Source organism: Nelumbo nucifera, chromosome 6 (assembly GCF_055504915.1).
Source record: "Nelumbo nucifera cultivar China Antique chromosome 6, China Antique-T2T, whole genome shotgun sequence".
Lineage (NCBI taxonomy): Eukaryota > Viridiplantae > Streptophyta > Magnoliopsida > Proteales > Nelumbonaceae > Nelumbo > Nelumbo nucifera.
The window spans coordinates 34,491,956-34,516,979 of record NC_142654.1 but is presented as its reverse complement, the minus strand read 5'-3'; the positions used below and the strand labels follow the sequence as shown (position 1 = coordinate 34,516,979).

General features: G+C 40.9%; 2 protein-coding genes and 1 long non-coding RNA gene across 4 annotated transcripts in view; 1 reads left to right on the top strand and 2 right to left on the bottom strand.

Moving 5' to 3' along the window:
• Positions 1 to 31: 31 nt before the first annotated feature.
• On the bottom strand, positions 32 to 11,094 carry PLL1 (poltergeist like 1). The gene is made up of 4 exons (XM_010271674.3): positions 8,889 to 11,094; positions 7,690 to 7,803; positions 6,833 to 7,097; positions 32 to 766 (listed from the first exon to the last, which is right to left on the bottom strand). Exons 1-4 carry the CDS (start codon positions 10,854 to 10,856, stop codon positions 642 to 644), a joined length of 2,472 nt encoding a protein of 823 aa, XP_010269976.1. The 5' UTR covers positions 10,857 to 11,094; the 3' UTR covers positions 32 to 641.
• On the top strand, positions 663 to 3,293 carry LOC148790756 (uncharacterized). Its single transcript, XR_016077848.1, has 2 exons — positions 663 to 796; positions 1,315 to 3,293. It is a non-coding gene; the product is annotated as an uncharacterized LOC148790756 (long non-coding RNA).
• Positions 11,095 to 15,558: 4,464 nt separating the features above from the next.
• Positions 15,559 to 25,024, bottom strand: part of LOC104606454 (ubiquitin family protein) — a 30,820-nt gene continuing 21,354 nt past the window's right edge. For both annotated transcript variants that reach the window (XM_010271672.3, XM_010271673.3), the window contains 2 exons: positions 23,732 to 23,796; positions 15,559 to 15,894 (listed from right to left, as the gene is read on the bottom strand). In XM_010271672.3, the coding sequence (XP_010269974.1) occupies positions 15,801 to 15,894; positions 23,732 to 23,796 (159 nt within the window). In that variant the 3' untranslated portion in view covers positions 15,559 to 15,800. The remainder of the gene's footprint in view (positions 15,895 to 23,731; positions 23,797 to 25,024) is intronic.

Below are 25,024 nucleotides of genomic sequence, written 5' to 3'. Positions count from 1 at the left end.
TTTGTATTAGAAGATGTATACAGAATAATCATGGAAAATTTTCTTTCCTTTTATAAACCGCTTTGGTGGAGGACCACCTAAGAGAGAGATTACATATGTTCTGTTCATTTCTCACATGAAAATGTTCAGGATCAGTAATTCCTCCACAACCCCCGGACGGTTCCCCCAACATTTTCCTTGGAAGAGAAAAAATACAGAGGAAAAATATATGAAGAAAGAAGAGGAAAGACGAATGATTCACAAAGAGCCCCCACCGCTGTGCAAAATCCCATAACAGGAAAACCAACTCTATCCCCAAAAAGACTCTTCCCAACAATTCCACTTGCAGACTCCAATTGGTTCATTCCCAAACCTATCGTTGCATCTGTTTGAACTTTGAAGAAGCAGCAGCTTTCAGGAATATCAAATATCAACCCCGACCATCTTCGTGGGGTTCCTTCCTGTGAGCTTATGCCGAGTAAGTGTGAAGCAAAGAATCCTCTTTCGACCCATGAAAAGTGGGCCACTAATGGAACTTGCTAAATTGAATGACAGTCGCCCCTTGGTAAGACTTACATTGGGCTTGAGAGGTAAATTGATTTACTTGCTGAAATCACTCGTATCAAGTCACTAATACAGGTGTAGCCATTTGCAAACGCGTTTCACAGGTATTTTCCTGATGACTTCCAAATTCTTCCCTCAAGTGATATCACCATAACAGTAACATCGTCGTGATATTTTCTGCGGTCTCCTTGTGGGATGTCCAACAGCTCATGAAAATCCATTCCTGTCAGCAAGACGTCAGTCTCGAAAATAGGTAAATGTATACTCAGATTCTAAAAGAAAATGAGACATCATCCATGTACCCATCTACATAATTCGCTGATTGTTTTAGAGGAAACTAAATTAACAACTATAGAGTGTGGGTCTTGATATGCATCAATTTTTAATTTATAGCATGTACCTCTTGTAAATGTTGAGGGTTTCTCACCCTTGTTTTCAGTATAATACCTTTTTTGTCAAAAAAAAAAATCCTTTTTGGTTTATTGGAACAATCTGTTTCGGTTGGTTGGTTATGCAATTATAATCAGATAAAGAAACTTTAGATACTTTTTATTTCTCCCCTCTTATAGCGTTTATATATATATATATATATATATTGATAGGCATAGATGTTGTGTGGCTTCAAGAATAGAGAAGTTGGAAAAAAATTACAGCTTTCTTCTTAGGATAGTGCCACCCACAAGTGGTTTCGACCTTATTTTCCCAAAATCTGTGAAAGTGCATGTATCAATTAGTATTAGAGATTTAGAGCCCTTAACTTGGGAATGGCAGATGACGCAGGCTAAGGATGGAAACATCAAGCAGCTCAAAGATTTATCTAACAAGAAGACAATAAGGCATGTTCTCACTGAAATCCTTAAAAAGATTTCTGCCATGGATGCATGGAGCACGGTAAAAGAACCAGTTGAAAGGCCTCAAAGAATTGGGAATGGGGCAAAATCCTGCCATCTTAAATTGGAAAGAGGAATCAAACACCCGATTGATCAAATTAACATCCCCCATTTTGATGGAGAGGATCTGGATGGATGGATTATAAAGCAAAGTAGATCTCTTCTTTTTTTGATGGATAAGTATATCTTTTCTAATCATCAAACCACAAAAGAAGAGAATTACCAGTCTTTTTTACTTGGACAAAGAAGCACTTCAACGGTATCAATTGGTGGTCAAGTCAACAGGTATGATGTCATGAGCAACTCTTACTTAGTTTAAACACTTGATTCAGTCCAGCTAAGTTTGAAGACCTACTGAGGTTTTGGTAAAATGGAGAAGACTATTGTGAGACAATACCAAATTTAGTTCGAGAAGTCAGCAATCAAACAACAAGATTGCCCTAATTATTTCTGGTTTGTTTTTGTCTCTGGATTGAAAGATGGCATACAATATGATATTTAGATGTTTAAGCCTTCAATGTTAACAAAGACCATAGAACTGGTATGTTTGCAATGTGAGAAATTGTTGTTGCAAAAACAAGATGAGGTGTCATATGATGATGAAACCATCCCAAGTTTAAGGAATGAAACAATGAGTGCCTTACTTCCATCAAATGGGTTAACACATGCAGAGATGAAGGTTCAACATGAGAAGAAATTGTCACAATTGTGACAAAAAGTTTAAACTTGGGCACATGTCTGTAGCCTTTGCTTGAAGAGTGGTTAAATCATTTTTTAATCTCTTGTCCTTTTGTTACTCATATTTGGGATTGGTTCTCCTCTCTCTTTGGTTGCAAGTAGAATCCTCCCACAAGTGTGATGGATCTTTTTGACTCTAGCTTTATCCGACAAGTGACAACCAAAGAAAAGAGAAAGGGTGATAATAAAAGAGATCACCATCAAGGCTATACGTTGGCTGAAACCACTGGATCTTTTCAAGGACTTCTCCATATATGATTTGTTTAGAGGTTGGAGCACAGTAGCGCACTCTTCCTGTTCATCTATTATCATTCAAGAGGATTCGTCCCCTCCTTTACATTTTAGTGTGAAACTGAATTTTGATGGCAGCTCTGTAGGTAGTCCTGCCCCCTTTGGAATTGGGAGTGCTTTTAGAGATGTGGAAGAAAGAGTGCTGGCCCTTTTCTCTGGAATGATAGGTTTGAGTGACTCACTTAGAGCAGAAGTTTTGATGTTCCTCTGGGGGCTCAGATTGGCTAAACAATTGGGTTTTCAACAGTCAGAAGTGGAGAGAGATTCAAAATTGGTAGTAGGTTGGATGCATATAAACAGTTTGGGCACTTGGTCCCTTAGAGAGCCTGTAAGGGAAATATTGAACCTAACAAGGGAGCTTGAAGCACATTTTAAATGGACTAGAAGGTCACCAAATGCAATGGCTGACACCTTAGCAAAGCAAGGAGTTGGCAGGGAAACTCTATTCTGGGCATGTTTGCAGGTTGTTTTCATTTGAGGGGTCACCTTGCCTATGAAGGTGATGGTTGTACTAATTTTCCTTTAAGCATAATGAAAGTTACTGTTTCCTACAAAAGAAAAAAAAGTTTAAACTTGGGCACATGTGTCAGATGCAACAATTATTTTTTATGGGGAGAGATTAGCCACATGCGTATGACATCAGATGCAACAATTATTTTCTAGGTAGTGATTTTTTTATTTATTAGAGTTATCTATTTCAGTTGGTTGTGGAATTATTATTAGATAAGGAAACTTTGGGTCTTTCAGATTGCTCTCCCCTTATAAATTATTGATGACAACTGGTTTGAAGAGTAGAAAAGATGCTTGAAAAAAAAAAAGAACTATGGCTTTGCCCTAGAGGCTCTCCACCCTCGACATAGTTTTTCCCTTATTTTTTCTTTTTCTATTTTTTGTGAAATTTAAAATAGTGCACATTGGTGTTTCAGTGTGTGATTCAAATTAAAAGTGTTAAATTTTGTTGAGGCTTGCCTAGCTTTCACTTAGAATAGTTAGGTACTTTGCTTTCCCTCAAAATACTCTGTTTCCGCAAAATACAAAGTATTTTTGTCTTCAAAAATACACTAAAAAGGGCAACCCAGTGCACGAGGCTCCCGCCAATGCAGGGTCTGGGGAGGAACAGATGTAATCAATTTATTTTTGTTGAAAAAGTTGTCCTCTTTGGTTTGCCTTCTTCCCTTTTGGTTTGTAGAGTGACTTGAGTCCCACATGGACTAGGAAAGGAACTCAACTAGAGCTTATATATAGTTTTGTTTGTGTGATTGTGTGTGTTTGTTGAGCTTTGCCTGGTTTTCACTTGGAATACTTCATTTTTCTGTCAGGAATTTTGTTTTCTCTCAAAATACTCAGTTTCTGCAAAATACAGAGTATTTTTATCTTTTAAAATACATTGCTTTTGTGAAATACAATGTATTTTTGGTGACAAGGTTGTTTTCTTTGGTTTCCTTTCTTCCCTTTTGGTTTGTGGTGTGACTGGAGTCCCACATGAACTAATAAAGGAATTCTTACCAATGTTTTAAAACGCGGAGGCGTGAAGCGAGGCGTTCCACTACCTAGAGGCATGAGGCGTAGTTCAGAATGCAAGAGGCATAAGCATCCTGAACACAATGAGGCGTAAGCCTCCTTAAGAGGAGGGGGGTTAGGAGGAGGATGAAGAGTAAGGGGGGATCTCATTTTTTCTTTATCTTTAATAAAAATCTTTTATATTAAGAAGAATAAAGATGCATAACATTAGATGAAGGAAGGGGGGGGGGGGTAAACCACTTTCTTTCCCCTTATCTTTTCTTCCCTTCCCTTTCTTTTTCTTTTCTTTCCTTTTCTCTTTTTTTCTTCTCTTTCTTTTTCTTTCCCTTCCCTTTCTTTTCCTTTCCTTTCCTTTTTTTTTCTGTTGTTTTATATAAGATGTGCAAACCACTCTCTTTCCCCTTATCTTTTCTTCCCTTCCCTTTCTTTTTCTTTTCTTTCCTTTTCTCTTTTTTTCTTCTCTTTCTTTTTCTTTCCCTTCCCTTCCCTTTCTTTTCCTTTCCTTTCCTTTTTTTTTCTGTCGTTTTATATAAGATGTGCATGAGGCGTACGCCTCTAGCATGCCTCATGAAAAAAAGCGCATTCTTGCACCTGAGGCATACGCCTCAGAGGTGTCAGCACTTCTGGCATACATCTCAAGGTGTTTTGGGAGCGCCTTGCCTGGAGGCGTGCCTCCAGGTGTACGCCTCCCACGCCTTTTAAAACACTGATTCTTACTAAAGCTTATATATAGTTTTGTTCTCTTGATATATGCTGTATGGGACATGTGATGGGCTAAGCTCATGAGCATGCCTGTGCACCACGCAATGCCATTCCATGCACAAGGTCTCTGGCTCCCTTAGTTTTTCTCTTAATTTTTGTGTCCCATTTCTTGCTAATTTTGTGACCATTTTAGAGCTTTTCACAAGTATGTCTTGTAACCATCTCTTCTGGTCGACTTCAATGAAGCCTTGACTATCGTAGACTTGAAAGGAGTTATAGAGAGGAAGGAGAAGACATTACAGGGTGACTTCTTATCTCTTTGTGCATTGAGAAGGCTGTTGTAACTTTTTCACATTTTCCACCTTTGCTTTCTCTTCCTGTGGATAGGGCATACGTAATAAACTGGTTCATTGCTTTGGGCTATGAGTGCACACAACTCCAAGGCTGAGAGCTGTTGTATCCTAGAGACTAACCACCAGAAACCTTCACCAACAGACACATTCCCAAAAGCCAGAAAGTCAGTTTTTTAAGGGCTGAGGAAATTTTCCACACCTCAGCTATTACCAATAAGTTTTCTGTCTCTTTATTCTGCAGATTCACTTTGATCATCACAGATTTGTTGTTGTTCTAATTTCAGAAGACTACTACTGCCATACTGTTGCCACCATCTTTTCATACTTATTCTCCCAACAGTGAACATAAGAGGTCTCAAATAAATATTTATCACTTTTTTAAAGAATCTAAATAACAAATAAACCTTTAAACTCTCTAACAAGGACCATCTAACTTATTCACCTTATACATTTATAAGGTCAATAGTTTTGGAACATTCATGTCTTCTAGAATATTGGAGTTACTTTTGGAAACCATGTTGTTAGGAATGAAGTGGTGCATTGACTCTAACCTTCACATCTTCATCTGGTAAGCAAAATGTTTCCTTTCAATGATTAACTCATCAGTGGCTTAAGTGCAGGTTTTTCAAGATAAAAACAGACTTCTTTCATTGATAATCCTATTGCCACAAAATAGGAACCTTCACTACATCACCCTTGATTAAGTCATATGACCAGATAAAAAGGCAAATAATAATAACTCCAAGCCTGGGGCTTTGTTCTCATCATTAAAGGGAAAGCACTGAAATTCCTTTAAGTTGGTCAAATATAAGAATGGCATATAATTGGGATAAATTAATTCTCCACAATTTCCTCTCTTAGGATGATCTTGACTGGAAAATCTACTCAGTTTCTACAATTTTCAACTATTAATATCCCCATTGTCCCCTTTTGATCCCCCTATTTGCTAATTTTGTTCACTCGTTCATCATAATAAAAGATATTTTTAAAAGACAAATAAAATTATAAAATCTTTTTTTAAAGGATTAAGAACTTAAGGCCTTAATATGGACTTGTTTTGGCTTGCCTCGAGGGGCTTGGTACAAAGCTGGCTCGTAGAATCAGGAATGCATAATATTTAACGTCACATTAACTATTTAAAGTAATGCAATTGGGAAAAAATTAAAGAGATTGAGAGTTTTACATGCTTGAATATGTTTTATATGCTATGCTTGATTTTATTTTTAACTTTTCATTTTAATATGTTTTACATGTTATGTTTATGTATTTTAATTTGAGATAATAGGTTTTTTAAAAACATCTATTTTAACATTTTAGTTTATATTTTTAATTTTTGCATCTTTTTGAATTTTTTGGCATTTTTTAAAACACTAGTTTGTCGAAAGGCACATCTCTACAGCACACGTATACAAGCATTTTCATGTCTAACAAATATCAACCTATTGTCTATCTAGTCGCTATTAGTGACTACTGACAGATGCCAGGTTTAGCATTAGGTAATGGCCTTCTTCTTCTGGTGTCGAAAGATTTTAATATGCTTTGCAGCAATAGTTAACAAGTTTTCTCAGGTTTAAGTAGGAAGGTTCCTTGTACTCTGTCTTTTCCATGTTCTCATTTCATTAATGAGGCTGCTTTTTTTTATCTCAATATCAATTCATAGCCAAATTTCTTTCTTAATTATTTTATCAGGAATTTATTTCTCGAATTTACTATATTAAGAAATAAAGAACTAAAACAATAAAAGATAAAAGAAAATAGCAGGTAAGTATCTTTTAGGTTGAGAGTTTGTCTTACCGGCTTTCTTGGCTGCACGGTATAGGAGCTCCTCAATTAAGTGTTGTGCAGGATCTCCATCTGGAAACTTCTCCATAAAATTCTCAACATGAGAAACCACTTCCTGATTGGTTAAATATTGATATAGACCATCGGATGAGAGGACTAAGAACTGATCAGTGGGACCAAGCTTACGGTGACAAAGAGAAGGAGAACAGGATATGTATGGTTCAGTACCAATATAATCATTCCGGAACATTTCCAGCAATGCATTATTCCACTTTGGCTGCAGCAACGTACAGATAGGGTGCATCATTTAAATATACAAAAGAATATTTTATGATAAATATGAGAATAACTTGACAATATTAATGATACTTGTCCAATATTCTTTAAAGATAATCTATGCATATTATTTTAGGTTCACATATGATACACTCACGAGATTTATCCCAACTAACCAAACGTCTACAATATTTTTCCTGATTTTTAGCAAAACATGGAAGGATGGGGGAAAAAGGAAAGGATATTTAGAACCATTTAATCAGGCAAGTTTGACCCATCAAGATATCCAATGTACGACACAAGGGGCCTAAGGTTCTGCATGCAATGATACTTACATAGTAACTCAGCTAACAGAACATAAATCCATCTGGCCCATGCATTAGATTTCTTTCAAAGAAAATTGATGTCATTGACAACAAGCAAGATACCGGCAGACCATGACTTTATGTTCACAGGGACTAATATACTCTTAAGATTGCACTTGTATAGATGCTGTAATCATTTCACCCTTTGCTTCCTTTGTGATATATTGCCTGAATCTTGAAAAGGTGAAAAAAATACGGTGAATAAGGGAAAAGAATAAATGAACAAACCTGTTTAAGAAATCCGGCCCCAAATGCTCGAGTGACCTTAAGACGACCTTTCACTCTGTCATTAACAATACATTGGTTGTCATCTGGATGTTCTGCCTTGATCCGTAAGACTTCCTGCAGAAGTTGGCATATTTCAAGCAAAGTCTTGCAAACAAATCTCTCAGATGATGTGCATAAACAAACAGGGAAAACCCATGAAAGAAATATTGTATTTATCAGCAAAAACTATCATTGTTAAATTAACACAGGTAAGAAATCTTAGTGGAAAATAACAAATACAAGATTACCACATCAGATTGCTAAGGTGAATGCGGATAGACCATGTGATAAATCAGTAAGAAAAGATATGGCATTTCAACAAAAGTTCAAATTGCAGGGGTTTCAACAAGGGAGAGCCTAGTGGTTGATCACCCCTATTCCTGGGGAACAATTTGTTGCTTAGGCAGCCTTGAAAGATAGCTGATCAAAAAAGAAAATCCCTGAAAGACTGGACTAAGTTACTTGTGTGTTAAGTTATACAAAAATCCAATTTATCAGAGTGAAGTGAAATTTTAAATGGTTGATCTTGTTCCACATAGCATTTTAGAAGTGAGAAGCACAAAGCGCAACAGGTTCCTATATAACACATTAATTAAAAATAATAATATATAATAATATGCAAATCAAAATTCTGAAAAAAAGAAAGAAAATAAAATATTTTAAAAAGCCTATTAGCTTAATTGGTTAGACTGTCGTGTTATTAACAGAAAGTGTAGCCTTGTATGACCAACTCCTACATAAGCTGAACATTTTAAATTCTAAACATCATTGCTGCTACCTAAACTATAGTAAATTACCTATTCAACATAAGATTCAAGGTTAATTCATCAGAACATATCTAAAGCCAGGTGGCATGCACCTAGGTGCAGGTGAGGCACACCCAACAAAATGAACCTTGCCTGTGAGACAAAGAGCACCCGATTCACTCCTTTGGAAAAATTGGCTATACAATACATAAAATCAACTTAATATCAAGTATTGGGTATACGGCATCAATGTTAAGAACAGTGTTTATATGAAAAATGTTTGGACCCAGAACATAACAGTAATAGGTTGATGACATTTCAATGTAAAACGAAATTTGTTAGTGAGTCCACAATGTCCTACAACAAAAGTAAGAATTGGCATTGAACTTTAAGTTCTTTCAAATTAAATCTTACTTCTTCTATGCTTGTGCTGTGATCAGTGGACAGCTGCAATGCAGTCAACCTCATTACTTGAGCAGGAGCCTCATTCCCCCCTGCATTTTCTGCACTACCAGTGGCACTTGACTCTTCAACAATACCCTCCATTTCTGCCCCATTAATCCTCTGTACCTTTGGCTCCATACTAGAATTGAATGCTTGGGATTGATATTGAGCAACAATGGCACGACTATCACCCACATTCATAACATATACATCTTCATCTCTCATCAGCACAACCAACAAACAGGAACCCATAAGTGCCAGTTCGGGATTCCGATCAAGAACCTTGTCTGTCATTTCCAAGTATGCCAACTCAGTAATTTCGAGAGCGCGTGATAGAGCCCTTAAAACTGATTCGTGATCAATTGGGCCCACCCTGCGCTTCCTAAAGCTCCGAGAAGATTTATCCTCGACTTTGTTCTCAGTTTCGTTTTTCTCTTTATCCTCCCAATCGTATTTCCATGGGAACAACTTCCTGGTATGACCCTCCTTGTTCCTGGAAAACCCATATTTGAGTTTGGACAACAACAGAGATCGTTTCCTCACGGAAGAACCGGAGTTACTAATGCGAAGTGCATCGTCAACAGAAAAGGCAAACCTGTCCGAACCTGAAAGATCGAGTCCATCATCTGCCTCAGCTTCGGCAAGAAATTCCCAAAGAAGTTTCCTTCTTGAGACCGTCTGCTCTGATTGGAAAGTCACTCTCTTGACTGACCCACTATTTAAAGAAGGTGGATTCAAATCTTTGCCACCCTCTAAAACTTCTTCATCCTTGGCCCCCTCATCGCCACATTTCTCCTGACCCACTTCCTCATCCTTTGCTATCCCTTCACCGCAGTTTTTCTGACACACTTCTTCGTTTTCCATCCTTTCGGCACAGTTCTTCTGAACTACTTCCTCATCCTCTGCCGCCTCTCCGGCAGTGTTCTCCTGGCCCGGTTCATTTCCTTCCACACCAACTTCATTTTCTAAGTCGCTATTCCCATTTTCTTGCCCTGTAAGCACTGAAGAATCTTTCTCAGCATCCCAAAACAATCCCTCGAGTTCATTAAACACAGCACGATATAGATTACCCATCAAGAATTCCGGCGCATCAGGGCCATTGAAACCATCATAAATGCCAACGAAGAGCCATCCATGTTCTTCAGACACGACGACGTGAACCCGATCCTCTCCGGCCTTCCCATGGGCCCACTGAACGTTGCTATCATTCTTTCCCTCCGGTTCACCTCCATACCCCGACGCTGGACCATCTTTCCGGCCGACGAAATTAAGAACCGGCACCACCCAGGGTCGTTTTTTCTCCGAGAAGTTCCGGTAAAACGCCTTCCGGATCCCAGAAATCCCCTTCTTCCTCTTCTTTTTCACGTAAAAACCACCAAGTGGAGCCGAGAAAGGGACTCTTCCCCCATCAGAAGCACTGGTCACATCGAGCGGCCCGGATAGTGCGCCTCGCTCAATAGGCCCCGACATGAAGAACCCTCGCTCAATTGTACCCGACGCATCGCCGCCGCGTGGGATAGGCTGCAGCGGCAGAGCACTGAAAGACGAGGTGCTCTCGAAGCCATTGACGACACTGGACTTTGGAGCACCAGCACATTCAGTGGCGTCGTCGTAAATAACGTCATGCTGGAGGACAGTCCTGGGAGTCGAAGTATTAGCACTCACAGAAGCGCCCGAGATGGCCTTGAAAGCGGTTTCTGGCAAACCGGACCTGGTTTTTAGAGCGGGCTCGTGAGAGGGGGAGAGCCGGAGAGACTGAGAAGGGGAGATACGGTCAGACTGAGACGGAGAGAGGAATCGGGCAGACGAACGGACGTAGCAGAAGGAATGGCCTAGGGTTTCATCCAGAGGCTCAGTAGCTGTAAATATCAAATCCGGGTGATGGTTTTGGCTGGCCGGATTCAAGCATGGGAAGAAACGCGAGAAACCTCCTCCCATCACATTTGATAGTATTAGTGGTTTTGGAGCTTATTGCAGAGATCTCCGAGCGGTTTCGCGGCAAGAAAACAAATAAGAACACGAGCGAGCGAGAGAGAGATTTCTCTGGTTTTTTTTTTCTTAATTTTTATTAGAAATTTCTTTTTTTCCGGTGCGGTGAGAAAAGTGATAGAAGACTTGTCACTGTACAAGAGTAGACTGTATTTTCGAGAGAAAGAGAGAGAGAGAGAGAGAGAGAGAGAGAGAGGGGAGAGAGATTTTCTTACTTATTTTTCCTCGATTGTCTTCGTTGGCACCATTTTCGCGGTTACATCTGGCGCTACTATTCAGCGGCAATTTTGTATCATGTATCCACGTCATTGGCTAATTAGGGAATTTCTGACACCTAACTGTCCAAGTCAGCGAATCCACGTGTTTTCTTTATTCTTTTAACCCCGAACTTACACAAAATTGACGAATATGCCCTGATTTTATAAATACTTTTTTTAAAGAAACAAGGTCAACGTGGAGGATGGGATAGGACATTGTTTTACGTTGTACGATTGAAATATTCCCTCCTTTTTAAAAAACCGAATTCGAAATTTGAAAGCCCAAGCCCAGCTTTATTTTCCTCATTTTGACATATTTGACCTCGTTCGTAAACCCTAAGAAGGAAGAATTCCGTTGGGCATTTCCGTCATGTGAGAAGCTGAAGCTCCCAGCATGGTCACTGCGTAGGGGACATTTCTGTAGATGTCTAGTGCCTATCAAGGATCACGGTTCCGTGGTCGGGATGCGACGTGTGCCGACAAGATCGAATAGCTGGGAAGATCGGACGGCTGATGATAAGCGAATACGAAAAAGGGTGGGAGAGAGATCTGCATCTGATGAGTCAAAGGGTGAGGTGTGGGGCACGAGATCCTCTGTCACACAACTCACAACCAATTACGAAATTTATTTCTTCCAAAAATTTAAAAAATAATATTTTTGGGAGAGATGATTTTTGGTTTGAGAGAGGTCGCATTGAACGCTTTCCCACTTAGTCAAAACCACCTTAAATTATTAAGAAAAAAAATTATTTATTTATTTATTTAATTAAAAAAAAAAAAGTAGAAGAGAGAGACAAGAGGAGAAAGAAAAAGAATTTCGGGACTACGAAGCGATGCAAGTCAAAGAGTTGGTTGGTGGCGCGAATTCTCGCAGCAAAACGACAAAAGCATGTAATGTCACATGCAATACGTGTGTGTAGTGTGAGTGTCTCCCTTCCTTCTCTCTCTCTAACCCTAATCAGTAATCACTAATCAATCAATCAGTTTTTCGAAAAATTGATAGTTTTTTTTCTTTAACCCTTTTTTTTCTTGTTTCGGTGTTTCCGCCCCATACAAAGGCGATGCGACGACAATTTATGGTGTGGCCTGTGGGGAAGAGACACGGTAAATCATGGAAGAATCCACCGTTTGATTTGAGGTGTCTCTACTTTTGTTAGTGGGACCGGGTTGCATCTGTTGGTCAACGGATGGATGACACTTGACGGGTTCTGCTGCTGTGTGGGGCCCTTGTTTTTTGTAATTGACGGACGTCGGTCGACATCCGCCAGGAATTTGCTCTCATTACGTAAGGAGTCATGATAGGGTGCTGCGGCATGTATATTACTGTTTTTTGGATTTTTGCGTGAGCCGATCTCCGTTGTTGCAAAGACATATGGCCCACCAAACTTGTTGCTGATTCAGGTGGTTTCCGGGAAATTTTATTTTACGGATGAGTGGTCAAGGCGCTGTTGATGTTGACCGCACAACCAATTTTATCAGTCGTCAGACGTGAATAAATTATACATAATACATGATGATATGCTGTCTCCGCTGCTAAAGTGGCGGGATATGTTAACCTAAACCTAACCCTTGTATTGATCTATTCCTACTAAAAACGCGCCGATGAAATCCTAGCCATGTGATCAGTTGACATTTTCTTCTTCTTATTTGCAGCTTTTGCTTTTGACAATTGTTGATGCGGGGAACACGGCTGTCACATCACACATGGAGCCCACTCCTAGTTTGACACCAATCTGACGGTTAAAACAATAAAACATCTACTCCATCAATCCGAAGTCCATGCTCTCTAACCTTGATTTTCCAAACAAGAAGGTGCTTTTGGTGGATTTCCTGATTGATGATCATGTTAGCCCAAAAAAGGAGAAAAATGATGATCATGTGGGCTAACAAAATTTGTCAAAATCCAGCCCACAGTTGTTAGATTAATTGGGAAGAAAATGAAGGGAAGAGGTTTGACAAAAATGAAGGGATAACAAGATTTAGTCGGAGTCTGACAGAGAAATTAGGGCAAGTGGACGACAGGAGGTTTTCCAAGTCAAATTGAGTAGGTTATCTTTCTCTTTTCCGTAGTTAATTATATAATTGACATCATCTAAATCTAATTTCACCTACCGATAAATATGGGTGTCAATTGGACTGGATTTGGTCCAATCCGTTCCACTCCAATGTGAGTCCACTACAAATGGGCCTGATCCAATCCAGTCCAATGAATATTTTGGACCGATCTAGAGACTGTTTAATCTGTTCAAATTCCTGTTAATTTAGAATGGTTTCAACTCAAACCTGGTCCATTGACACCTATGTTCTAATCTTCTATCAATGGACCAGATATTAGCTCAATCCGATATAAATTCATTATGGACAGACCGGGTCCAATCCAAAATGTCATATTGGTCCGTCCAGTCCGTCCAAATTCAATGTCTTATTGGTCCGTCCAACCCAAAACCGGTCCATTCACACCCCTACTGATAAAGACCCCAACACTTCTCATACAACATATTCTCAAAGCTTCTCGCTGCATGTAGTAAACGTTTTGAATAAGTTGCCACGTGGCAACAGCAAGATTTTGGGAGGGAGGGGGGGGGGGGGGGGGGGGTTAGTTAACCAGAGATGCTATTTTGGGTCATCCTGAGGAGTGTCGACTGCATTTATATAAATTCGAGAAGAATTGAAAGTAGATAAAGCATGAGAAAGCAAACACTAATAATGAACAGAACCTAGAAGAATTCGTGTAGTTGCCACGTGGCAACAGCAAGATTTTGGGGGCATTAATTAACCAGAGATTAAGATATACTATTTTCAATTGTACTTATATTTGGATTTATAAGAATTCAAAGTATTGAAAGTAGATAAGCATGAGAAAGATAAAAACACTTATGAATAGAACCTAGAAGGATCCCTGTAGTTGCCACGTGGCACATATTACGTGCCTTCAACGATGGGCTGAAATTGAAAGAATGCCACACCACAAATGCTGTATCCCAAGCTCGAATATTAAAGAGAGATGGGTACTATTTTCAAGGAAAAAACACATGAATAAATTAGATTTTGATTTTTTAAGAAGACTTGGACACTTTCAATAGAATTGACCCTATTGGCCATATGTGGGGCTTATTTATTTTATTACTTTTGGGTTTCAAGGTGGGGGACAAAACAAGCATTTGTTTGAACTTGAACCGATGAACTCACTCAATTAGCCAACCCAGCAAATGTGAATCCAACTCAGATTGATTTCTTTGCAAGCAAACAAGCACACCACCCATTTTTTCTAGGATTCAGCTGAGCTAATCACCTAATCCAGTTAAAGTTTTGAAGCTCTAGCTACTGGTCAAATCTGGTTTGGGAGAAAAACCAAAACTCATAATTGTGGCCCTGAGTATTGACTTGAATAATATAAAAATGCTCGTGACATCTGACGAGGTCAACCGTGACAACAAGCCATCATCACCAATAAATCCAAAAGAAACATATATATTTATGGTGGATTAGATAACACAAGCTACACATGGCATGTAAGGTTGCAATAAACAAGTCCAATCATGTCACTTGCCACACAAATACATCATATTATCCAGTAAAAAGTTGGACACAGGGCAGAGAGGAAATAGGATTTGGTCCTCCCATGGACCTACCCATTAACTCACAAAGATGGTCTAGATCATCTAACCCAACAATCACAAGCCACTCTGAGTTGATTCATCCCATCATTGCAATTCAAGCTGAGATCCCTTTAGGCTCTGTTTTGGTTTGATAGAAAATAAGAGAGTAAGAGAAGGCAAGGGGAAAGATTTTTGTCAAATTTTGTGAAACACCTCAGGAAAATACAAATTTGAGAGTGCAAAACCTTGTATTTTGCATTATTTTGTATGTAATTGTACTGTACATATTTGTATTTTTACTCTTTCTAAACTGAGCCTTGAGAACTTTCCCTTAACTTTCTGTTTCTTATATCAAACCAAACATAGCCTTAAGGAAGATGATTTAATATGGAAGTGGCTGTAAACTGAAGACTGGATATCACAGTTCTCTGGCATTGGTAGATAAAATATCTACCCGGACTTGAACAGTTGAGCTGGAATGGCGAGTCAATATCCCACAAGCAGAAACTGATAGTTACCTTCTTGACTTGCCTGTTTATTAAATATGGAGGGTATGAAGCAGAATTTGATTGGATGTTATTTTGTTCCATTTATTGCAACTATCTCTTTATTATCATCAGCGACCATATACAAGAAAGCATAACCAAGTTGGATTTCTCAATGGATACTGCCCCTCTTGCCCTTTTATCCCAAAATCATTGTTTTCCAAAACCCTGGAAGAAAATAAATAACTGTTCATGCTAAAACATAAACCAAGGCCAAGGTTTTCAGCTGGGGAGACCTTCATCATATCATGAGCATGATTTTTCTGGTGCATTAGTCAATCTTTTCCTCCAATCTTCAGTACATTTTCAGTATGCAACATTTGGATAAAGTTATGGCGTTGAACAAAGAAATACCAGTTGAGAAAATATATTCCTTTTGGAGCATCATGCTACATCATTGCAAACATCGTTCAACTACCATTTCATTCTACTTTTGGATAGATACAGGGTTCTAAAGCAACTTGGATGATGGCAAGCAACAATGTAGGAGGCCTATAACTGACCTGTCCGTATGTCTCTGTCAAGACGATCTGCATTAAGTGTCCCTGGAAGCTCTCTGAAGTCTTCGTTGAAGATGGAATATGCACTGCAGATAAAAATTACATTAACTGATGAATGGTTCTTGGGATCACAAACAAGGAGAAAGAAAAAAATGGAATACCCATTTTTTGACAAAGAAAAACTATGCTGTCAGAAGGACATGATACTGGAAGAGCTTTGTCCAATCAACCCCACCAGGAATTTTGATAAACACAACCTGATTGTTTACCACCTTTATGATACCAGTTGATTGGTTACAAGTCTTCCAGTAAGGTAATCAATGTTGACTTTGATAAGACCAGAAAATAAGTGAGAAACAAGCACAAGCAAGAAAATAACCAGTAAATTACAAGATGGGTTGAGTAATCATCTAACATTTTCCCAATTCTAATATCATTTGTATCTTTTACATTAAGCACAATTTCTCCAACAAAGTATAGCCTATTTTTCATGGAAGCTACAAAGAACAACAATGATAATAGTTTGCCAATGGGAAAGCATGTGGTCAGACATGGTGCATAATATTTTACAGGGAATGAAATGAACAGAACAGAGAATATGTGTTAAACAGAGATCTGATATCATCCAAGGACTATAGTTCTGTAACTTGTTTCATGTGTTAAGCTAGTCCTAACAAGATCCAGCTTGTAAATCCAGAAATAAATACCCAAATACGTGTAATTGTATATTATTTCTTTACTTTCAATCATGGCATAATCATATAGCAAGAATTTGACTTGGTCTGATTACAAGTTTACAACTAGAAAACCTTAGCTTCTATTTCTGACTGGACAGGTATCCCCACCCCATTTGGTTTGTTTATATAATAATAATGCAAAAAATCGAGCTAAAAATTTATACTTTTTAGCTTGACTTCTGCAGCCTAGGTTAATGCACATAACAAGGATCACTCCATCATTACAAGAACAATTTAAAGTACAATTAATACATCTTGTAGTATTTCTTAAGGGAAAAATATTGAAGCATTATAATCTTTATTTTCTACCTCTAGGAGGTGGCTGAAATACTTCTGGTGAGAAATGCCGGATAGAAAGAAATACCCCTTATTTTTAAATTCAAGAACCATTTAAGTTTAATAAAAAATAGGAACATTTAGGTTGTTTGGAAATTTTATTGAAGGGGAAACTAGAGAGGCATATGCATAAGGAACTCTAAAGTTACAAACTTATGACCATGTTCTTATTTTCAGATGCCTACAAAATCAATCACAGAACAACATCCTGTCAGAAATAAAATAATAAGAAAGCTTCTTTTCATTATATGGAGCTTTGGCTACAGGAGAAGTTCTTCACAAGCATATTAGTATATGCTCAAATTAGTTCTCTCTGAGGCTAAAAATCCGACACCATCTCCCGGAAGCTCTATGAAATGTTAATCAAAATTGAAACTTAGTTTAAATATATTCTTAATTTGAACTAAGAAAGGATACATCCACCCGAGTACATTGAGTGACTACATAGGGCTATACAAAAAGAAGACAAAATGTTTAGAGTCTCCGCATAAAAAAAAAAATCTGAGAATGGACTCCAATAAACTGTTTCTGGATAGAAAGCCATGGGTGTAAAGTTCCTTTGAAATTCTTGCTCACCACATCCATATTGTTTTGCCTGTTTTCAAAATTTCTTTGGCTCCTTTCTTTACAAACCACTCAGATGTACATCATGGATAATACACCAAAGAATGTTCCCTTTTCTGCTTAGCCCCTGAAGTCTCCACCCTTGCAAAAACTGAATTAAGGAACTGGGATGACAAGATTACAGGCTGAAGCAGGAGAAAGCCAAGGACCAAAGCTGTTATGGGCCCGAGCGTAGGATCTCGTCACGGGTCGGTCCACGGGGAGAACCTCTAGCTTCCCCTTGCCCCTCCCTTTGCGTGCAGACCCTATTGTGGCAACCTGATGGGTGATTTGTCCAAAAGATCACCTGAACTCTCCTCACTCTTCCCTTGACTGAAAAACTGAATGCCTTTATTCCCAATTCACTGCTCCTTAAATAGGAGATTACAAGAGGTGACTCCTTATTGAATTCGACTAGGCTAGGATAATCCAACTTTAAATCAAACTCCTACTTCTAATAGGTAAACAAACTCCTACTAAGAACAGAACTTAACTCCTATGTCTAATAGATAAAGTAAGAATAGATGGGATAAGGTAAGCTGGTGGAGAGCTGGCAGGATAAGCTGTCGTGTGGGCCCCTCCTCATTGCTGCTGCCGGCAGCGGTATGTCTTTCCCACGAATGCATCCATAACATCACACCCCTCCTGAGCAACGAGCTTGTCCTCAAGCTCGAGATCTGGATAGGCGTTGTGAAGATCAGACCAGGGGATCCAGGTGGCCTCAGCTGATGGTAGTTCATCCCACTCCACTAGGAATTCTAAGGTACCCCGATTGACGTGGGACCGGACAAGAGCCCGAGGTTGGAGAATGGGTCTGTCGTCCTTTAAGGGTGGTAGGGGAGGTGCCTTATCAGGAGGAGTCCCTGTAAATGGCTTGAGTAAGGACATGTGGAAGGTATCATGGAGTCTGCTATCTTCTGGTAGCTCGAGTTGATATGCAACCTTCCCGATCTGCCGTAAAATCTTGAAGGGCCCGTAGAATTTGGGAGCCAGTTTAGGGAAAGCTCTGCGTCTGAGGGAGTGTTGCCGATAGGGTTGGAGCTTCAGCCATACGAACTGTCCGGGTTCAAAGGTTAATTCTCTGTGGCGCTGATCGTAGGCGTTCTTCATGCGTGCCTGAGCCTGCTGTAAGCGTAGGGAGACTTCGGCTAGGAGGGTATCGCGGTCCTGTAGGCTTCGGTCCACTTCTTCCAACCGTGTTGAACCGGGTTTGTAAGACAATAGACGGGGAGGGTCCCAACCATAAACAACCCGGAAGGGAGTCATGCCAAGAGGAGTGATAAGACGTGTTGTAACAGTATTCGGCCCACGGAAGGTACTCCACCCAACGCCGTGGCTGGTCTCCCACAAAACAGCGGAGGTACATCTCTATTGTCCGGTTTACTACCTCCGTTTGGCCGTCAGTCTACGGATGGTAGGCGGAGGAGAAGGCTAGGGCTGTTCCCTGCAGTCGAAATAGCTCCTTCCAGAAGGTGCTAGTAAAAATCGGGTCCCTGTCACTGACGATTGATTCGAGTAGCCCATGCAATCAGAAAATATGGGTGAAGAAGGCGTGGGCAACTGAAACCGCGCTATATGGGTGGGATAAGGGAAGGAAATGAGCATACTTGGAAAAACGATCCACCACCACGAATAAGACCGATTTCCCGCCAACCTTGGGTAGACCCTCAATGAAGTCCATGGAAATATCGGCCCAGATCTGAGTTGGGAGTGAAAGTGGTTGGAGAAGGCCTGTTGGGTGCAAGTTTTCCCACTTTTGTTGTTGGCACATAGAGCAATTCTGAATGAAGTCCCGCATCGAAGCCTTCATACCCTGCCAATGGAAATCAGTGTGGATGCGGTGCAATGTTTTCTGGACACCTTCATGCGTGGAGTTGTGTATGTTGGAGATGACGGAGGGGATTAAGGGACAGTCGGCTGGGAGATATATCCGTCCCTTGTATAGTGCCAACCCGTCGTGCATGGACCAGTTTGGGTTGGTCGTTCCGGACTGTATTTTCTGGACAAGATCGTTCCACTCCGGTGATTGCGGCAGTGTGTTCCGGATGTATTCCAGCAGGGTGGCTCGGGGTTGGGAGATCGCATGGAGGAGCATATTGTCTTCTTCTCAGCGAGACAAGGCATTTGCTGCACGGTTCAAGGTTCTCGCCTTGTATTCCACCCGAAAATCGAAACCAAGTAGTTTGCTGACCCAATGTTGTTGCGGCGAAGTGGTAAGTCGTTGTTCCAACAAGTATTTGAGGTTGTAGTGGTCCGTCTTGACGACGAAGGACCTTCCCCATAAGTATGGCCTCCAGTGCTGCACTGCCTTAGCCAACCCAATCAGTTCACGTTCGTAGGCGGGTAATTTAAGGTGGCGGTCAACCAGTTTGTGGCTGAAGAAGGCGACTGGATGCCCTTGCTGCTGTAGTATGGCGCCGACGCCGGTGCCGGATGCATCGCATTCGACTGTGAACTCGAGCTCAAAGTTTGGCAGCTGTAAAACCAACGTGGAGGAGAGGGCTTCTCTTAAACTCGCAGAGGCTGCATCGGCTGTATTATCCCAGTGGAAGGCATTTTTCTTGAGCAGATTGGTTAGTGGGGCCGCCAGAAGTCCGTAATTTTGTACGAACTTGCGGTAGTAACCCGTCAACCCTAGGAACCCGCGGAGAGCCTTGGCGGATTGCGGTCTGGGCCATTCCTTGATCGCATGAATCTTGGAGTCATCCACAGTGACTCCAAAGGAGCATTTGGATCGCTTAAGGAAGAGTTGGTGTTGTCGCAGGAGTTCAAAAACAGTCCGTAGATGCTGCACGTGTTCTACCCACGACTTGCTATAGACTAGGATGTCGTCAAAGAATACCAAGACAAATCTGCGGAGGTGGGAGTGAAATACCTCATTCATCAGGGACTGGAATGTGGAAGGTGCGTTGCTGAGGCCGAATGGCATAACTAGGAATTCAAAATGGCCATGATGTGTTCTGAAGGCCGTCTTCTCTATATCTTCGGGAGTCATCCGGACCTGGAAGTAACCCGACCGGAAGTCTAATTTTGAGAAATATTGGGCGCCATGGAGTTCGTCCAATAGCTCATCTACGATGGGGATAGGAAATTTATCCTTGACCGTTCGGCTGTTAAGCTCTTTGTAGTCCACACAAAATCTCCAAGTCCCATCTTGCTTGGGTACCAACAGAACCGGAGAGAAGAAGGGGGAGCGGCTGGGACGGATGATCCCTTGCTGTAACATATCCGCACACTGCCCTTCTATTTCATCCTTTTGTCAGTGTTGGTAGCGATAGGGTCGGACAACGACGAGATCTGATCCGGCTATCAGAGGGATCCGATGAACGCAGGCTCTGGACGGTGGGAGCCCCTTGGGTTCTTGGAATACTGCAGAGAAATCCGTGAGAAGCCTCTCCATATCTGTTGCGCGCAAGTTCTCACCTTGAAGTGAATGCAACTACGTCTTTGTTCTTATCCTGGTTCCCTGCCATGTAACCAGTTTTCCATCCAGGTGGAATGTCATTGTCAAGGCGCTGAAATCCCATAGGATTGGCCCTAGAGTGATCAGCCACTTGACTCCCAGGACGATGTCGAATTCATCCAAGGAGAGTATGAACAAATCAGCAAGGAAAGATTCTGATCTGACCTAAATTTTGGTGTCCTTGCAGATACCGGGGTTGTGAACTCTTTCCCCGTTTGCCACGGCTACCTGTAATTGTGGCCTGATTTCCATCGGTAATTCTAACTGGCAGGCAGCCTGTTCACTGACAAAGTTGTGGGTGCTTCCGGAGTCTACAAGAATACGTACTGGTTTCCTTGCTACTAGAGCCCTTAGTTGCATGGTTTGTGAGGTTTTGATCCCCGTGATTGCGTGGAGGGAGATCTCGGGGTCTGATGCTGTAGGTTCATCCTCGTCCTCTTCGGGTTCGTCTACCAAAAGACAGAATAGCTTCTTGCACCTGTGCCCCGAGGAGTATAGATCATCGCAGTTGAAGCACTGCCCTCTTGCACGCCGTTCTACCATCTCGGCTCGGGACAGTCGTCTAATGGGGGGCGTTGTCCTGCTACTCCCTATACTTGATGCTGATCTGGAAGGGTTACTGGTAGGAGGCCTTTGTTCCCTGCTGGCGGTCGAAGAAGGAGACACTCCTGCTGTCTTCAAAGGTGCTCAGGTCGTTGCTAGCCGACTTATACTGAGGGTTCCGTGGGTGAGCTGCAGTTTCCGTTCGAAGGCACGTGCGAGGTTCATTGCTGTGACTAGGTTGAGAGGGTGTTGCATCTCCACGTCCACCCTTATGGGTTCTGCTAACCCCGCGGTGAACATATCTACTTTTTGATCTGGGCGTACCGAGGCTGCCCTGGCGAGAAGGGTTTGGAACTGGCGTTGATATTCTGCCACGGTTCCAGTTTGCTTGAGGTTAATTAACTCACCCAGCGGGTTGCTTGTCAATGGGGGTCCAAACCTGAGGAGGCAATAGGATTTAAATTGTTCCCAACTGAGCCCGGGTTCTTCCTGCTCCAGACGGTAGAACCAGAGTTGTGCCTCTTCCGTTAGGTGGAAGGCGGCCAGACTGACCTTGTCTTTGTCATCAGTGCGCTGGTTACGGAAGAACTGTTCGCAGCGATATAGCCATCCTAATGGGTCTCCAGTGCCGTTGTAAGACAAAAATTCTAGTCGACTATACTTGGGAATAACTGCGGCTGTCGGGGCGGCGATCTGATGTTCATCGGACGTCTCTACCCAGTCTGGTCGGCGACTGTTGGTGGTGGCGGTTCCCTCGGAGTTCCTTTCTTTGTTAGAGAAAAATGTTTCCAACAAGCGTTGCAGCTCCCGAACATCGTCTTTGACCTCACGAACCTCCATGCTAGTTTCTACGAGCCTATGCTCCCATTCGTGGACCCTGGATGATAGCGGCTCCAGATCTCCCATGACGGTAGGCTCTGATACCAAGATGTTATGGGCCCGGGCGTAGGATCTTGTCACGGGTCGGTCCACGGGGAGAACCTCTAGCTTCCCCTTACCCCTCCCTTTGCGTGCAGACCCTATTGTGGCAACCTAATGGGTGATTTGTCCAAGAGATCACCCGAACTCTCCTCACTCTTCCCTTGACTGAAAAACTGAATGCCTTTATTCCCAATTCACAGCTCCTTAAATAGGAGATTACAAGAGGTAACTCCTTATTGAATTCGACTAGGCTAGGATAATCCAACTTTAAATCAAACTCCTACTTCTAATAGGTAAACAAACTCCTACTAAGAACAGAACTTAACTCCTATGTCTAATAGATAAAGTAAGAATAGATGGGATAAGGTAAGCTGGTGGAGAGCTGGCAGGATAAGCTGTCGTGTGGGCCCCTCCTCATTGCTGCTGCCGGCGGCAGTATGTCTTTCCCACGAATGCATCCATAACAAAAGCTGACATGTGAAACTGAAATGGATGAAGAAGTGATCTGAAGATTCAACCTCAGAGCCACAGACTGCAGGTATTTTCAATCCAATCCATACCCCTTCTGATCAGTTTATCAGTGGTTAAGTATTTCCCAAGGGTAGCAGTCCAGATCAGAAAAGCTATCTTGGATGGGATGTATTTACTCCAGATTTTTGACCAAGGGAAATCAGCCACCTGCTGCTGATGGGATAAAAACCTATAAAAAGCTACCTTGGAGAGGATGCATTCAACAGACTTTTCCCTAATCCAGACTCTACTGTCAACTGCTGTAGTCCCCAGCTGAATTCCCTGGACCATATTTTAACATAAAAAAATGGAGATGAACTTATTTTGAATATCAGTACCTCCTTTTCTATCCATATCCATTTTGCAGTAAAATGGAGATGCCCTGGATCATGTTACAAAAAAAATGGAGACTTTTCCCAAATCTAGACTCTACTGTCAACTGTTGTAGTCCCCGGTTGAATGCCCTGGATCATCTTTTGACATAAAAAAAAATGGAGAAGACCTTATTTTGAATATCACTACCTCCTTTTCTGCCTATCTCCATCAAAAAAATGGAGATGACCTTATTTTGCATTAAACTGAAATGGAGATGACCTTTTTCATTTTGACAGGTAAGAATATCTAGTGACATGTTGACATGAAATTGTAACAAAATGAGCAAATTGAAGTGTGGTGTTGCAAACATGTTGGTAGCTTTATGAAGAAGGTGATATTCACTGTTCCGTCAAGAGCCTATGAGCCCATGTCTAAAGACTCTAAACTTGAAAAAAAAAATGTTATGACTACAAGGTCCTAAATCAAAATTTATACCTGAGTTCTCCGTGTTGCCGCTGTCCAAGATTTAGGAAAACAATAGAAAATCCCGTGCCAAGTATCTGTATAAAATACCACAAATAATAAGTAATTAATTCCACTTTTACAAATTACTCTTCTTGCATGATGTGACAGTATTTAAGAATTGAATGGGCCTCTATGATTTAAGTACTATAAAATGCAAATGACAATGTATTGGGCTACCTATGGGTTTATGTTACTATTATCAGCTTCATATGTGCAACAATTTTATTCCCCAAAATGTCCTCAAGATAATCTTCCTACCAATTCTACAAAATGCCTTTTTCTTTCTGTATTTTTTAACTAATACATCAAAGCCAGTCATGACTGCCATAGAAAGCAAGAAGTATTCCAACTCACAAAATGGACAAATCTTACAAATAAAACCTGCTTAGTACAACTTTTGCTACTCCAGACAGGAGCTATAAGAGGATATTAGGCTAAACCCAAGGCACATCAGGAAAGGAGAGATTAACACACACAAAATGCAGGTGGTTGAACGACTTTCCATCCACTAGAGAAAGAAGAGTGAAGTATAATAGTTAACAGCAAGAGTGATGGCTAGGGGTGAGCAAGAAAAACCGAAAAACCGAACCAAACCGAAAAACTGACCGAAACAGAACCAAAAATCCAGTTAACCAAACCGGTCGGTTCGGTTTCAGTTCAGTATTTTAAAAAACCGAAGGTACCGGTTCGATTTTGGTTAACCCATATAGAAAACCAGCGGTTAACCGAACCAACCGGTATACATATATTTCTATATATTTTATATATATTTATGTATATTATATATGTTCAAATAATTTAGTTATTTATGTTAGGGTCTGTTTGGTTAATTAAAGCCTTTATTTTATTTTCTGTTATTGTACTTCACTTACAGCAGGGGCACAGGTGTCTTTTCCCTTCTTATTTTTGTTGCCCTAATATAATATAATAGAAGCTGGCGCCGCCAGTACTGTTCCATTGCTCCAAACCTTTTCTTCTTCCTTTCTTCCTTCTCTTCTCTCTTCTTCCCTTCTCTTCTCTTCTTCCTCATTTTTCAATCGGATTTATTGCCAAGATGGTATCAGAGTAAGGCTGTTGAATCTAGGCGATCAATTTTTCTCTTCAAGTTGCTGAATCTGAGCGAAACAGAGGATTGAATCTGGGCTGATCAAATCAGATCTGCAACTGGTACAACCCTAAAGCTTTTTTTTTCTTTTATTTCTTTCCTTGGTCGTGTACCAAGTGGAGAACAAATGAATCCAAACCACTAAATGTCGGCAGACT